At 42.6% G+C, this 17,146-nt stretch overlaps 1 protein-coding gene and 1 non-coding gene across 3 annotated transcripts in view; one reads left to right on the forward strand and one right to left on the reverse strand.

The window, feature by feature from the left end:
- The window catches only part of Prr14l (proline rich 14 like), a 69,285-nt gene that overhangs the window by 37,113 nt on the left and 15,026 nt on the right, over nucleotides 1-17,146 (reverse strand). For both annotated transcript variants that reach the window (XM_055623851.1, XM_055623852.1), the window contains exons 4-6: nucleotides 12,436-12,508; nucleotides 9,244-9,297; nucleotides 3,776-8,426 (exon numbers count right to left, since the gene is read on the reverse strand). In XM_055623851.1, the coding sequence (XP_055479826.1) occupies nucleotides 3,776-8,426; nucleotides 9,244-9,297; nucleotides 12,436-12,508 (4,778 nt within the window). The remainder of the gene's footprint in view (nucleotides 1-3,775; nucleotides 8,427-9,243; nucleotides 9,298-12,435; nucleotides 12,509-17,146) is intronic.
- LOC129689197 (small nucleolar RNA SNORD42) lies at nucleotides 2,436-2,504 on the forward strand. Its single transcript, XR_008722065.1, has one exon. It is a non-coding gene; the product is annotated as a small nucleolar RNA SNORD42 (small nucleolar RNA).

Genomic DNA, 17,146 nt, shown 5'->3' on the forward strand with positions numbered 1-17,146 from the left:
CATAATCTATACTTTTACAAATGTGGAGCCTGTGTGATAACCCTACCCCTCATCTCATTAACATTAACATTAGCAATTTGTTAAACCGCTAGGAAAAAAAGTCAGGTTTCTCAAATAGTTACAGATTAAGATTTCAGGTGAAGAATCTCAGTAAGACAAATGAGAAACAGAGTGTGACAGCGGAAAGAGCACATTAAACAGGATTTAAGAGGCTTTGTATCCAGTTCTAGTTCAGTGGAGAAATCACAAGCAACCAAACGATCAGATTAAAAAAAAGGCTTCAAGTGCTTAGTGCAGTAACACAGACATTGAGATCACCTAAGCAACAGAGAGAACAGGGAGAGAACTCATCTCAAAAATAAATAAAAATACTAGATGTAGTAGCACATGCCTAATTCCAGTACAGTGGAGCAGAGGCTGGCCTATACAATGAGATCCTATCTTAAAAAAAAAAAAAAAAAAAAGGCAGCCAGGCAGGCAGTGGCAGTACACACCTTTAATCCCAGCATTTGCGGGGGGCATAGGCAGGTGTATCTCTTTGAGTTCAAGGCTAGCTTGGTTTACGGAGCAAGTTAAACGACAGCCAAAGCTATAGAGAAACCCTGTCTCAAAAAATCAAAAGGAAAAAAGAAAGCAAGCTACGTATAAAATGATAGAACGTAGGAAGTAAAAATATTGTTAGGAATTAGAAAAACCAGGTGAGAAAGAGTTCTGAAAGAGAAACGGTCAAGTGTCACATCCTGAATACTAACACAGCACTCAAGAAAATAAAGGGAAGATAGAAAAAGACTATGTGTGTGTTGGGAGGAAGTGGAGGGATACAACACTTTAAAGCTGTGTACTACACACTTATAGCACCAAACAATTATAACAATTTACATACTAGAGACAGACCAAAATATTAGACAGTACAAGCAATATGCCATCATTTGAAACAATCTGATCCTTTTTAATTTTAAGGTATATTTTCCTATTTTGTACATATACACCATGTGTATATCATGGCACGTGTGCGGAGAACAAAGAACAACTTGTCATCTTTCTCCTCCCACTATGCGTGTTCTAAGAATCTAATTCAGGCTGTCAGGCTTGGCAGCTTATTCCTTGAACCCTCTTGCCAGGAGGCACCCCATTCGTTCACTAATTCATTCAATTTATTTATTTATTTTACAAATTTAATAATTCTGTGTAGCTGGTAATGATGCTGCATGCCTTTAGTCCCAGCACTCAGAAGAGGCAGGCAGATTTATGTGAGTTAGAGGCCAGCCTGGTCTACAGAGCGAGTTCTAGGACAGCCAGAGCTACCCAGAGAATCCCTATCTCAAACAACCTAGACAGATAGGTAGATAGGTCGGTACGTAGGTAGGTAGGGAGATAGATAGATGATAGATAGATAGATAGATAGATAGATAGATAGATAGATAGATAGACGAATGACAATTTTATATATTGAAGAGTTTAAGTTAGCCTGGGTATAACTCCATTTTGAAATAAAGAGCCATCTTGACTGGGAGCTGAACTCAGAGACCAGGAAATATCTCAGAATGTACACTTGGCAGACAACAAAGTTGACTCTCCTTGGAACAGCCTCCAGGAAATATCACAGAATAAATACTTCATAGAAAATAGAGATACTCTCCCTGGCAATAATCAATGAGAATTGGTTGGGAATCAGCTGGGAAAATTCTCCCCAATGTTTCAGATATAGTTTAGAAGAATAGCAATTGTGATTATATGCCTTAGGCAATTGTGATTATGTGCCTCAGAGAAGGTCATCTCACCCCTCTAACTTTTACCTAATCCTGTAACATCAAGACATGTACCCCCCTGTTTGCTGTCATGGAAACCCTGTGCTCACAGACTTTCCCTTTAAAACCCTGCACACTCAGAGCTCGAGGTCCCACTTCTCTGCTGCTGTGTCAGTAAGACTTGGGTCCCGAGTTCAATCAGTCTCATAATAAAGCTCTCTTGCTATTTCATCGAGTCATCTCCTGGTGGTCTCTGAGGGTCCCATGATCCTGGTATAACAGTTTATGGCCATTTGCCTATATGTATGTATGTGCACCAAATGCATTCAGTGTCCACAGAAGCCAGAAGAGGATGGCAGATCTTAAGAACTAGATTTACAGGACTGGTGTTAAAAGGAACCAAACAAACTGGGGTTCCCTTAACTGCTGAGAGATCTTTGCAGCCCCTTTAAAGTGTTTTTGAAACAACACCACTCCTAAACCTAAACCAGTCCTAAACCTACTACAATCTTCTTGCCTCAACAGCCTGGCTTTTTGAATTATTAGATGCTGAGTGCGTTTGTTTTGATTTGAAATATTAGCTGCAGCAATACTAAGAACAAATTAAAAATGACACGGAAGCTAGGCAGTGATGGTATAGGCCTTTAATCCCAGCACTCGGGAGGCAGAGGCAGGCAGAACAAAAAGATGCAAATGATGGAAAACTCACTGTTTGGAAAAGAAAGAATGACAGCAACAAAGGAAGCACTGGTGCAGCAGAGCACGAGGGGAGGAGTAGGAGGGACCGAGCTGGGAGAGCATCCAATTCTCTGAGGCTCCTTCTCCACTCAGCCCTGACAGAGAGGAGGTGTGCATGTTCAGTTGGCTCCTGATTATGATGCTCTGAATGTTGCCAACAATACTGGGATCATCTAAACTGACTTCAGCTGATTAATTCTAAATATACACTTTTTTCACCACTAAAAAGAAAAGAATTAGACAGAGCTTCTGTTCATCTAAAGAATTTCAGTAGAAAGGTTTATATATCACAATTCTTTGAGGACAATTTTAGTGTAGGGATTGATTTCAGCATTTTAACCCATACTAAGAATTAACACTATACAAATTATACTCTCATCTAAAAAAAGCTAATAAAAAGGGAAATTTTAAATCTTAAATTCCTCCCTCCTTTTTTCTCTAAGCTAGGTATTGAACCTACAGTCTTATAATAACCAAGCAAACCACTAAGCTACATCCCTAGTCCTTTTCTAACATCATTTAGGGCACAATAATATTGACGAAATTATTCTCCCCTATTCTAAACAGTGAAACCACAAGAACTTCTGTCCAGCCCAGCAGTAGTGGCGCATGCTTTTAATCCCCAGAACTTGGGAAGCAGAGGCAGGCAGATCTCTGAGTTTGAGGCCAGCCTGATCTACAGCATGGCCCCAGGACAGCCAGAGGAACCCCCTCAACACACCTCCCCTCACCCCCGAAAAAAAAAAAAAGGAATTTCTTTCCAGTTCACTACAAAGTCCCAAAACCAGCGTATACAAATGTGAACTTTGAAGCCTATACTATAGAAAGAAATGTAGAGACAGCTGAAGCATGATGGTTCATACTTGTAATCCCTGCACTCAAGGCCAAAGCAAGATGTTGAATTCCAAGCCAACCTGAGCTACAGTATCACAAATAAAACAATGAAAGATGGTGGCATACAGCATGCATGTGGCATGTATCTTTAATTCTAGCCAACTGTGAGGCACAGGCATTCTGAATCTCTTGAGTTTGAGGCCAGATTGGTCTACAGAGCAAATTCCAAGACAGCCAGGGCTACACAATGAATCCCTGTCTTGCAAAATGGGAAAAGAAAAAAATTACTGCTGTGCTTTTTCAACAGGAGCTTTACAATGTAAACAATGTAGATAACAAGAAGCCAGGCCTCCAGCAGACAGCCCTGCACCTGCAGCATCGCCCTCCTTTTTCCCCACCAGCAGGAGAGGAGACAAACACGGAACACACTGAGAGAACAGGAGACAAGCTCTTACCTGCCCTGGGTGCTCAGGCTCCCCTGCTGCTTGCTTTGAGTAGAGTGAAGAGCTGGCAGCTTGAAGGTACAGGAGGGTCCATGCTGGCTCCAAATGGACAACACTCGGCCCACCGAGTAGGGCAGAGAACAGAAGACCTTGTCCGCTATAGAGGCTGGAGACCTTAACCCTTTTAAGCACTGTGTAAACTGGGTCAAGAGGAGCCTCTGCATGATAGGCATATGATTGGAGAAGTTCCGTTTTTTTGTCCAGATTCGGTAACATCCTGGTGAACAAAGTGCTAGAAGTGTGTGAAGGCCAAGGACAGAGCAGTCTGCTCTGGTCTGAACTATGGCAGTGCCTCCATAGTCTTGGAAAGGAGCTGTAGTCTGGAGAGGAGCCTGAGTATGTGTGTGACTACAGAGGCCAGTGTCTTCCCTGAATGTGGCCATCCCAGGGCAACCGTGGGACAATAAAAAAGAGAAGGTCCACTTGGGAGGTGGAGTTGAGCACTGGGAGGCCTCTGCTAAGGCAAGCCTCGATGGAGCACAGTGCTCAGGAAAAGTCCTGGAGGATTCAACCATGCAATTGGAGGCTGATTTCACATGAAAGGAAAATGGAAATTCGTTACCAAACAGCAGGGATGGCATCTTGTTGCTCAACTCTATGAAGCTCATTTTCACAGCTTCAAGAGAATAAAGTGCCAAAGGCTTACTATTAAACCCCCTCTTCCACCCAGCAGCTGCCAAATATGGGTCCAACCGCATTGCATTATATGAAAATCCATCTAGGAGCTTTTTGTATCTGAGGCGCTTGCAGTTTTTAGGCAATGGAACAGGGGAAGAGGAATAGCGCCGATATCTCAGTTTCTGGGGCTTTGTTGCCAGAGCCAGTTTGGAGGCAAGGACAGACAGCTTGTTTAGTAAGGCTGATTCTTTGGTAGGCTTCCTACAACTCAGGCTCCTCAGCGAATGGCACAGAGTAGCCTTCGGCTTTGGTATGTGGCTACACAAGCTCTTGGTAGCTACTGCTTCAGGTTCCAATGGCAGGGCAGGCACAGCACATGGGCTGAGAAGTCTGTGTGCTTTTGTGGGGACTGGGTTAGAGAAACTCTTTCCACACTCAGAATTCCTCACCTTACTTCTCTTTTTCCGCATGGTGACTGGCTCTGGACAAGAAATTCTCTTACACGTTCGATGAGGTTGCTTCTTTACAGGAAGCAATCTTTGCTGATATGAGATAGTCACGAAGGCACCATGTATTTGATCACCTCCAGCAGAGCTGGAGTCATGTTCTTTCCAGGAGGCACCAGGAAGGCAAGGACCTATGCATAACTCAATGTCTTTCTTTAATGGATGACATAAGTTCTCTTCTTTTGTGTTTCCCAACCTCTGGTTCTGTTTAGCAAGTTTGTCCTTGGTTGACTTTCTTAGGGTGACTTCTTCCATCATGGACTCATCCTGGTCAGCCACAGGTTGCCGTTCCAACAGTGCAAGTGTGCCCTTTTGATATTTATGTTCTTCCTTTGGCAAGCTGTAGTCCCAAATTCTCTGGTTTTGCGGGGTTTCAGCAACGTTTTGCACTCTGTGGCATTTCATGTGGGTCTGAGAACTCTTAGGAAAATTACCATCATGACCTTCTCTAGTAATGGTCTCCTCAGATTTTTCCCCAACAGGTAAGTGACCCAGTGGTCCCTTCTGATGGTCTTCCATTTCTTCTTCATTCATTTTAATTGCTGTTTCCCTTGTCATAGGCAAATACTTATCAATGGAATTCTCATAAGAGTAACAAGCTTTACAAACATTTTTGTCCACACTGGTGTATGTGCCATTTCCTTTACTAGGATTACTTAAATCCATTGATATTCCTTCCTTCATGTCAGACAGGACTGTGCAATCCTTGACATTTTCGCAAAGCCTTCCACCATCTTTGGGTTTAAATAGGTGTTTCAAGTTCGGTGGTTCACCATGAACATCAGCTGGGGAATGTTGAGAAGACAGACAGGAATGCACCATCTCCACAGAGTCTCCACGCCTACAAGACACTGAGCCATTTGATGATGATCCAAAGGTTTTCTCCTTGCCAAACTCAGAATTTGCTTCTAGTCTCAGTCCTTCTGTCACAGATGCACCTTTCTCTTGATGCTCACAAGGAATATAATCAAAAGACACACCTCCTCTAGCCAGTGCTCTTACATGTGGTTCGCGATCTGCAACAGATTCCACTTCACGATCAAGGGCAGAGTCTGGACATTCTTCGCCTTCACGGACTTTTAGACATCTGCATTCTTTCTCACATGATTTTTGTATTTCAGGAGAGTCTCCTGTAGAGGGAGCAGGAGTTGGGAGTTCTGAGTCCTGACCAGTTGTATCTGTAAATACAACATTCAATTCTCCTTGAAGAGATGAGGTTCTCCTTAAGGTCTCACAGGATGCCAGTGTGTGTTGCCTTGTACAATGACCAGATAAACTAAATGCTTCCACACCCAGCATTCTCTCTGTAGGCTCATCTGTGCAGTCCGGACATACCATATCTATCATACTTTGTGTGCACCCTTCAGAACCAGGAATATCTTCAAAGGCTCTTTGGGGATCTTTTTTCTTTAAACTACCACAAGACAGAGGGATTTTACTGCCTAAACTGATAATCAGATCCTTGTCCTTGTGGCTTACCTCAGGGAAAGTCTCTTGACAGCCACCATTTAGTCCTTTCCTAGCTGCCTTACTGTCACTTCTGCCTTTATCTAGACTATTTTGGTTACTCTGGCAATCAGAGATTTCATCTGCTTTCTGGTCAAGACTTTCAGCTGCTTGGCACATGGCTTTAAAATGAGATGAAGTAACAGTCAGAGACTGGTCCACTAATGTTTCAGGACCTGGAATGTTTGTAGATTGGTTTAGTTCTTGTGTGTTACAAGCAGAGGTGCTGTGTTTATATATCTCAGTGTCTCTGTATTTATCTTGTTTCTTTCCACCCAGTGCTTCCTCACTGGTTTCCACATGAGTGGCTATATTCAGAGAGCCACTATCTGACACCCCTGCTGTCACTTCATTCCTGATCTTGCCTCCTAGAATGATTCGAGTCTCTCTTCCAGCAGATCCATTCTCTGAGAGGGTACTATTTTCCACAACATCTTGTGGTCTTTGGAAGCAGTGATTGATACAGTGAGCATCTCCACATTTTCTTACACAGTTGTTGGCAGCACAAGCAGAACACATGTTCTTTTCAGATGCATTTCTTGTTATGCAGTGACAGCTGGGGATATCCTGAGGCTGAACATTTTGACATTCTGTGACAAAGGAAAAGCCAGCCGCTTCTTTCACTCTTGAGAGTAGCATGGAATGTAGACCAGCCATTTCTTTTTGCCCTTCTGGGCTTCTTGTTTTAATGCTTAGGGTTTGTATGTATGAAGAGGCACCACAGGCTTTGTCACCTTGTGGAGACATGGCTTCCATTTTTGTCTCAGCAGGAATGGTTTGAGTATCAGTGATAACATTTGCTCCATCCTCCAGAGAATGATGGCTCCCATGAGCATCTCTGCATGTTGCTGAAGGCATCTCTCTGTTTATACTTAGTAGAGAGTCAGTTGTCACACGGGCTTGAGAATTAAGGGGCACTTGTTGATGTGAAACACATTCATGTTCTGTTTTGTGTGCAACCGGTTCACTGTTACCAGAAAGTTCACTCACCTCATAGGCAATGATCAATTTACCTAAATGTGAGACACTGACATGTGGCGTCTCAACAGGCTTTTCTGGAGGTGACGATAATTTTGCAGTACTTGTCTTAGGTTTCGATATTTTATTATGTCCAAAGCTTACTGGATCTTCTGGTTTCAAACTCTGAAGGGATGTTCCTTCAGAGAGAAAACCAGTGGATGGTGGAGAGTCACTCAAATTCCTCTGGATGCTGACTACAGACTTAGAGTCTTTACTGTGAGCCTTTTTGTTTAATGCACTGGACTTTCCTGTTGTTTGTTCTGGCTCTTCAATATCCACCAACAAAGAGAAGTTGCTTTCCTCAAAGTGTCTCTCCAGATGGTACAAATCAGTGACAGTTTCTCTATGGTCTTCAGAGTTTATCAGATTACTGTTAATATTTGAAGTAATTTTCAGGTCATTTTTTTTAAACATTATTTCTGTGGCTTCAACAGAAGAATTAGTCATGGAACTACAGCTCTCTATAGAGGAACAACTAGCTTGAGTGCAACAGCTGCTGTGGTTACTGGATTCTACAGTCTGTTTTTTGCTAGAACCATCCCTACTGTTCTCCAGTTCTTGTTGTCTGGCACTGAAAAGAAAGAGACCCCCTTTTTCACTCTTGTGCCTCCAACACTGCTCTTTATTTTCTATTCCACAAGTTAACTCCTTGCTTTGATCAATTTTGTGCATTTTTTCAGCAGATTCCTTTATCAAACTATTGCTTTCAAAACTACATTTTTCTAAGGATCTTGGGCCAGACAAATATGATGTTAGTGATAAAATTTCAGAATTTTCTTCTGAGGGTTTTATAGAATCCATGCTTCCCGTAGAAATGGAAATATCATGTGCAGAACTGCATTTGTCCTTGCGGTGGCTGAGCCTGTGCTGGTGACTGTCATCTTCTTCACAGACAATATTTAAGTCACATAACCCTTCTTTCCCTTTGCTCATTTTGGAAATGGTACAGTTTCCTGGTAATGACAACCAAATGGATAAGTTAGTAATTCTCCACATTGCTTTTCTTTAAGAATTGCTTTTGGGGCTGGAGATGGCTCAGCAGTTAAGAGCACTGACTGCTCTTCCAGGGGGCACAGGTTCACTTCCCAGTACCCACATGGCAGCTCACAAGTGTCTATAACTCCAAGATCCAACACCCTCACAAAGACATACAAAAGATTAAAATACCAAAGCACATAAAATAAAAAATAAATTAAATTTTTTTAAAAATTGCTTTTGTGGGCTGGAGAGATGGCTCAGATTAAGAGCACTGGCTGCTCTTCCAAAAGTCCTGAGTTCAATTCCCAGCAACCACATGGTGGCTCATAACCATCTATAATGAGATCTGGTGCCGCCTCTGGCATCCAGGTGTACATGCAGACAGAATATTGTATACATAATAAATAAAATCTTAAAAAAAAAATTGCTTGTGTTAGCTGAGCATAGTGGCATATGCCTGTAATCCCAGCACTCAGGAGGAAGAGGCACATGGATTTCTGTGAAGACCACGGGCCAGCATGGTCTACAAAGTGAGTTCCAGGACAGCCAGGGTTACAGAGAAACCCTGTCTCCTAAAACAAAATGAAACAAACAAACAAAAAAAAAAAGAGTTGCTTTTTTTAATTCAGGGTCCACAATGGTTAAAGGTTCAAGGGTAATGAAAGCTCTGGTTTCTGAAAGTTCCCCGCTGGTCATGATTTTGTTTATTCCTGGGCATTTACTGCCCCAGCTGGCCCACAGTGCCATCTTGTGTCCTTCATTATTATCCACCGTAGTGCCTGGCTTTCATACCTTGTATGTCTTCAGTGGGTTCTGGCAGAGTTCCAGTTGTATTGTGTACATTTCCTTTTACAGAAGAGAAAGAAACTTAAATCAGTATATAATTTAAAAATTAAAATAGAAAAGCTGCTCTACCTAAGTCAACTTCATCATGCATCCAATGGCAACAACAGAAAGAATCAACTTGAAAAGGAAAAGGCAATCAAAAAGCTTCATATGACATACCAGCAGTTTTGTGTTTCTTTGCAAACTAAGATAAAGAGCCAAAAAAAGCAGCCAATTTTGAAAAAAATAAAGACCACCTTTCTCAATGTTACCTGACATTCAAAGACGACACTAGATAAATGAACATAGAAATGTAAGCCTGATTCAGTCTTAAGAAGTTGTAGTTTAAGCTGGATGCAGTGGCACATACCTATAATCCCAGCACTTGGGAAGCAGAGGCAGGTAGATCTCTGTGAGTTCAAGGCCAACCTGGTCTACAAAAGTCCTGAACAGCCAAGACTACACAGAGAAATCCTGTCTCAAAAAACAACAACAAAAAAGGTGATGCCAGTTTGTAATCCCAGCTACTCAGGTGCTCAGGCAAAAAGGCACAATGAAGGACAGTCAGACCTATAAGAGGGTGTTTCAGGTCAGCCCAGGCAACTCAAGATAAAAGCTGAAAAGAGGGCTAGGAAGAAAGTTCAATGATAGACTACTGGAACCAATTCTAGGTGCTATAAAACCCAATGACTTGTAATAACTGCCTTTCTGTAAGATTGGGCTGATCATTAATGAAGCTGAGCAACAGGAACATGGATGTTTGGTTTATTCCTTTCACTTCTGAGTAGTATGAAAACTGCCATTATTAAACTAATAAAGCAAACAACAGCAAAACACCTTTCTGTGTGGAATGTAAATAGTGTATAAAGGAATTTTACTAGAGACAGACCTGTGATGCCAGCAGGAGGGAGACCCCATGATCAAGGCAACTTATATAGGAAAAAGTTTATTGGGGCTTAGCGTTTCAGAAGGTGAATAAATCATAATGGCTGGGAGCATGGCAGCAGCGATGCAGGCATGATGCTAGAGCGGAGTTTACATCCTGATCCACTAGTGAAAGAGGAAGAGAGCTACCTGGGAATGGCCAGGGCTTTGAAACCCAGTAACACACCTCCTCCACCAAGGCCACACCTCCTAATCCTTCCCAAACAGTTCCAACCAACAAGGAAGGCAGCATTCAAACAAATGCTTCAAACAAAGCCTTTGGGAGCCACTTTAATCCAAACCACATCACTTACACACTATCCATACATACCTGTATGGAAATATGGAAATACTGTAGAAAAGGCTCAACTTCTCTGTGAACATAAACTGTTCAATACCAACACCAATTCAAAAGTAAGTATGCTATAAAAATGTTAATGGAAAATAAATATACAAAAATTCAATACCAGAACCATAAGAGAACTGGCTGCTTTTGTAGAGGACCCACAGGGCAGCTCACATCTATCTTTAACTCTAGTTAAAGAGGCTGTGGAAACTTTGGGGCATAGGCCCTACTTATGTCTGGGGAAGGGTCTACAAGGAAAGTTCCAGGAGAGCAAGGACCTGATAAAGATTGGAGAGTAGGATATGAACAAAAAGTCCTGAAAAGATGTACATGAATGGATCTCTGAGTTTAAGGCCAGTCTGGTCTACAAAATGAGTCCAATGATAGCCAGGGCTACACAGAGAAATTGTCTCAAAAAACCAAACAGAGAGAGAGAAAGAGAGAGAGAGAGAGAGAGAGAGTGTGTGTGTGCAAGAGAGCGGCCAGGTGTTGTGCTGCACCCCTGTAATCCCAGCACTCAGGAGGCAGAGGCAGGCAGATCTGTGAGTTGGAGGCCAGCCTGGTCTACAGAGTGAGTATCAGGACAGCGAGGTTACACAGAGAAACCCTGTTTAGAAAAACTACACCCAGAAAAAAGAAGCTGTGACTACAGACTGACTGCTTCCAAGTGCAGTATGAGAAGATTGGAAAGTTACAGGCCCAGAGGCTTATCCCGCTACCTTTAGCCCCAGAGATCACCTACATACTCCACTTGCCAAATGTCAGGTCCTGATCTAAACTCAAATCCGGAAGATCACAGTGGGAGAACACAAGCTGTACACTGCCACAACTCAGCCTCTGACTTAGCCTCAGAGCCCAGGCAGCACGCAACACTGCACGGCTGGGCTCACCACTGCCTGTGCCCTCACACACTCCTCCATAACCCAGACCAATCTCTATCCTCATCCTTCTCTTCTATTTCTTGCTCCATTCACCCCTCCCTACAAAACAAAACACAATATGGTAAAAAAGGTAACTAAAAAAAAAAAAAAAAAAGCCACAGTATTCAGGGCTGAAGAGATGGCTCAAGAGGTTAAGAGCACTGGCTGCTCTTCCAAAGGTCCTGAGTTCAATTCCCAGCAACCACATGGGGGTTCACAACCATCTGTAATGAGATTTAGAGCCTTCTTCTGGCGTCCAGCGGACAGAACACTGTATATATAATAAATAATAAAAAAATCTTAAAAAAAAAAAAAACAGCTTAAAAAAAAAAACACTATAAGAGTGTATTCTGGTGACCATTCAAAAAAAGACAACTAAACCTTTTCTTAATGAACCCCAATTTAGCCAGCATGATGGTACACACCTGTAACCCCAGCACTCAGGGAGGCAGAGGCAGTCAAATCGCTTGCTGTGAGTTCAAGGCCAGCCTGGTCTACAAAGTGAGTTCAGGACAGCAAAGGCTACACAGAGAAACTCTGTCTCCAAAAATTAAAATTAAAATTAAAAAAAAAAAAACAAAAAACAAACAAACACACACCAAATTTAAGTGCTGGAAACATGGCTCAGAGACTAAGAGTGCTTACTGTTCTTGCCATAGTCCCTGGTTGGGTACCCAGCACCCACATGGTGGCTCACAACAGCCTTTAACTTAGTTCCAATGAAGCTGACACCCTCTTCTGGCCTCCATTGGCTCCTGCACACGTGATATACACATATTTAAGTAAACTCACACATACATACTTTAAAAAAAAAAAAATCCCCCACAGGTTCAATGGCACATGACTTTTTTAAAAAGCCAAGCACTCAGGAAGCAGAGGTAGGTGGATTTCCATGAGTTCCAGGCCAGCCAGGACCACACAGCTAGACCTTGTCTTAAAAAACCAAAAAGCAACAAAAGAGAACCATACCTTTTTTCTTTAGTGGATCTCCGGGGAGGTCTGCACAGACAACCTCTTCACTAGACTGCATCAGGAAGTCATCCTGCAGCAAGAAAACCCAACAGTCAATGGAAGACACAGAGCTACCTGAGCTCACAAACATCAGTTATTACTTCAGAGCTCAGGTACCTCATAGGAAATGGGAAATGAAGGAAAGCTCAAATTTAGGTTAATAAGAAGTATTAATTCTCTGGAATCTGAGCTTGAAACAGATGCAAACAGAGCCCTACTAATGTTTTCTTTCCTTTTTCTTCTTTTTTTTTTTTTTAAAGGTATGAGTTACTATGTAATCCAAGTAGAACTCAAACAGCTAGTCCTCTTGCCTCAGCTTCTTGAATGGGGGTGTAGAGGAATTTTAATTCAGAAAAGGCTACTCTGGCAAGAGATCATATCCAAAGACCTTCTAGGGTTGTGTGATCTAGCTGGAATGCAGACACACTGGGTGGTGATACCTTTAATCCCAGGAGACAGAGGCAAGCACATCTCTGAGTTCAAAGCCAGCCTGGTATAAAGCAAGTTTCAGGTTAAAAAAAAAAAATGAAAAGTTTAGGTCTAGGCATGGTGGTACACACCTTTGGTCCCAAACAATTAAGGTAAAGTTAGTCAGTTTGTAGAAGGAAGCACCCATGTTTGAAAGTGCTGTCTAACTGAGTGGCAGACAAAGTGACGACAAGAGATTTCATAGGAAATCTTATATTCTGAATATAAGATTATATTCTGAATATAATCCTATATTCTGATAGGATTTGCCCAGTTCTCACGAGAAGAGAGGAAAGGGAGCCCTTAAGCGAGCACTATGGAGAATGAGGAAGAGAGAAGATAGTTTTACAGAGAGAGGCTGAAGAGAGAACAAACTAGACACAGGAGAAGACAGTACAAGCCAGACAAGATTAGAACATATTGACAAAATTAGTATGAGGTTAAGCTGAGCAATTCAGTCAGAGGCCGAGAGAAAAGCCACATTGAATAAATAAGTCAGCTGAGAGAGGAGTTTGGGGCAGAAGAGCTAGCAGAGCTCAGCATTAAGTGTCAGAGGCTGAAAACATTCTAGCTTAGGTTTAGCTTGGGTTATATGGAGGCTAGACGCTCCCAGGACTAGGCCTCGGATAGGAGGAGGAGGCAGCAAGCCTTGAACAACAATGGCAGCAGGTGAATGAGTTCCTTTTACACGGTGGGACTTCAGGTGTGCATCAGCATGCCCAGACCCTGCTTGTAGGAGGCAGGGGCACGGGTGCAGTGCCAGTTTAAGCGGGTGCAGGGCAGAGACACGGCGGCAGCCGGGAAGCCAGTTCCCCTTTCTTCCTTCCAGTCTCTCTATGCTCCCTTGTTCAGGCACACACTCATACAGCTAGCTGCCCGCAGCCCCTTCTGGTTCCCTTCACAAGAAGACGGAAAGTCATTCCTCTTGCTGTTACGAAAAGTTAACTTTAAAAAGGGGGTTAGAGAGAACAAGAACAGGAAAAGGAGGAACTAGCTGGATCTCAAGAACTTCAACTGCCAGAGAATTCTTGGACACTTGCAAGTCAGTGGGAAAATTGGGAGGTTAATGGCTGTTTGTGACTTTTAACGGCAGCACTGTAGAGGCAGGTAAACCTCTGTAAGCTCAAGACCAGCCTCGTTCAAGTTCCAGGCCAGCATGGCTACAGTCAAACCTTGTCTCAAAAGAAAAAGGGGAGGGGCGCTCCTCAGTCTAATACATTGAGACTTGATCTCAGTTTCAAACGTTTGCTCCACTTCATTTTTATTTAAATTACAAATTACTTCAAAATAAAATTATTTTTTCTTAATTAAACATGTATTTTGAGGCAAGAGAGATGGCTCAGTGGTTAAGAGCATTGGCTGTTCTTTCAGAAGACCTGGATTCAATTCCCAGCACCCACATGGCAGCTCACAATAGTTTCAGAGACTCCAACACCTTCACACAGATATACATGTAAAGAAAACCACCAGTGAACATAAAATAAAAACCCTAAAAACAAAAAAGGGTGCTTTGCCTGTTCGCATCAGATCTCCCAGGACTGCCATTATAAGTAGTTACCAGCTGCTATGGGGGTGCTGAGACTTGAACTCAGGTCCTCTGGAAAAACAGCCAGTGCTCTTAACCATCTGAGCCATTTCTTCAGCCCCAGCTTCTGTTTGTGTTTTAATAATTTATTTTATGATGTATAACACGTGTGCCTGCTACCTGCAGAGCCAGAAGAGGATGTCAGGTCCCCTGGAACTGCAGCTACAGATGGCTGTGAGTGAACACAAAGGTGCTGTGAATGAATCCCTCAGCAAGAGCAAGTGCTCTTAACCTCTGAACCGACTCTAGCCCCTCAAAAACAAAACAAAAGAAAAATGGTTAAGAAATCACACTCCTGGCTGTGGCTCTGGTGGCCCGCTCATGTAACCCCAGCACTCGAGGCTGAAGTGGAAGACTCACAAACGTTACTCTGTGCTACTAAGTTGAAACTTTGTCTCAAAAACATGATACTGAGCTGGAGATGTAGCTCTGCTGGGTCGTGTCTAACTAGAAGGCCCAATGCCCCGGATTCAACTGCCAGCACCCTAACAACAGAAACGTCTTTCATCTCTACATGGACCTTCCAGTTTCTTACACCTTTCTATGTGGGGAGGAGTGAACAAAACAAAAAAGTAACTTTAATTCACCATAATGTAACATTTAAAGGAATTTTCTTAATTCAGAAAAACTACAGCTTTAAGTGAGGCACTGATTGTGAAGTCACAGAAAACTCCTACACCCCAGCAAAGTGCTTTAGACACAGCTCTTTCTGCTGGGCGAATTGGTGCATGCTTTTAATCCCAGCACTGTGGAGGCAGAAGCAGGAGCATCTCTGTGAGTTCAAGGCCAACCTGGTCTACAGAGTGAGTCCAGGACAGCCAAGGGAAACCCTGTTTCAAAAAACCATAAAAAAAGAAAAGACAAAAGAAAGAAAGAAAAAAGAAAAGAAAAAGAAGATACAGCTCTGCTGCATGAAAGCAGAACCACAGCAAACTAAGGGAGGACAGTGCCCTGCAGATCCAAGAACAGCATATCAGTATCAATTTCTTCCTTTAAGAACCATGTTTCCATTGTATGTACACTGCCTGAATGTACGCATCGGTATTTGTGAGGATAGTGGAGGCCAGACGTTGACCATGATGTCGGTCTTTTCCCCTTCATTTATTATTGTTGTGTGGGCGAGGGTAGGGAGGGCCTGCGCCTCTGTGCACACGTGGAGGTCAGAGAACAATTGCTGTGGAGTGGGTTCTCTCCTATCTTAATGTGCGTCCTTGGGACCCAACGGGTCTTCTGGCTTTCAGAGTAAGCACCTCGACCCCGCCAGAGTCGTCTCAATCAGCCCCCACCTTGTTCTTTGAGAAAGGGGCTCTCAGTGATAATAGGTTAGGCTGGTCAGATTACGAGTGTGGCTTTTTAGACCAGTGCTGGGACCAAACTCAGGTCCTCACGCTTGCACAGCAAGTAAGCACTTGCTGATGGGGCCATCTCTTCAGCTGCTGACACTTCACTTTTAAGTCACTGAAATTTTATTTCCAACAGGAAATCCTTTTATTAGGAGCTAGAAAGATGGCTTTGTGGTTGAAAACACTCGCTGCTCTTCCAGAGGACCCAAGTTCATTTCTCAGGACCCATACAGTGGCAAACTACTGCTGGTAACTCCAGCTCCAGGGATCTGAGACACTCCGGCTTCTGCAGGCACCTGCACACAGGTTGCATACGAGCATACACATAAAAGTTTAAGTTTTAATAAAAAGATTTTTACAGCTGGTTGTGAGCAGCCTGATATGGGTGCTAGGAACTAACCCAGGTCATCTGGAAGAGCAGCAAGTGTAGCTAACCACTGAGCTATCTCTCAACCTCACGACATCCTTGTATGTAAACAGCACCCTCCTAGGCTGGAGAGAAGGCTCACTGGTGAAAAACTGGCTTTTCTTCCAGAGGACCCGGGTTCACTTTCCCAGCACCTACACAGCGATTCACAACTGCCTGAGATTGACACCCGCACATAGATACACATGTAGTCAAGACACCAACGAACATAAAATAAAAATAATTTAAAAAAGAGCAACCTCCTGTACACTATTAGAAATTTCTGTTAGGACCAGAGAATCTCAGGTTAGTACATAGTAATCTGAATGGAACAAGTTCAACAACCTTTAAATAAATTGATGTAAATCGTTACAATTAGGTTGCCTGTGAACATACCATGAAAAACAAATTTCTCTAAAACACAGCACGCTTCAAACAATCAACAGCTATCATCTCGCTGCCTTTTCCTTCAATTACAGTATGTTCTCCAAAATCTGTGTTATGGCTGAAAAAAAACTTTTTCTTACACCTTCAGAACAAGTATTATATCCTGGAACCGAAACTTTTTACAACATATTCAACCTAGGTACATCTACCATTACGGAAAAGCAATAAAAAAAAAAAAAAGAACATTCTACAACTTCAACTCAGCAACAATCACAAACAAGCCTGGCCCTGGCCAGAAGAACTCTGTGTGAAGAGGACACCACAGGTTGCACTGCTCTTTGCTGTAGTTCTAAGACCACTCTTTACTATATCCTGCATAGTAAATTTCACATGTTCCATCATTTTTAATTTTTCTCTATTAAAAACAGAGTTCAGAACCGAAAACATCTTTTCAAATTCCACAATTCAGTTTGGCTCTTG

The sequence above is a fragment of the Psammomys obesus genome, unplaced genomic scaffold (assembly GCF_907164565.1).
Source record: "Psammomys obesus unplaced genomic scaffold, mPsaObe1.curated_primary_1811, whole genome shotgun sequence".
Classification (NCBI taxonomy): Eukaryota; Metazoa; Chordata; class Mammalia; order Rodentia; family Muridae; genus Psammomys; species Psammomys obesus.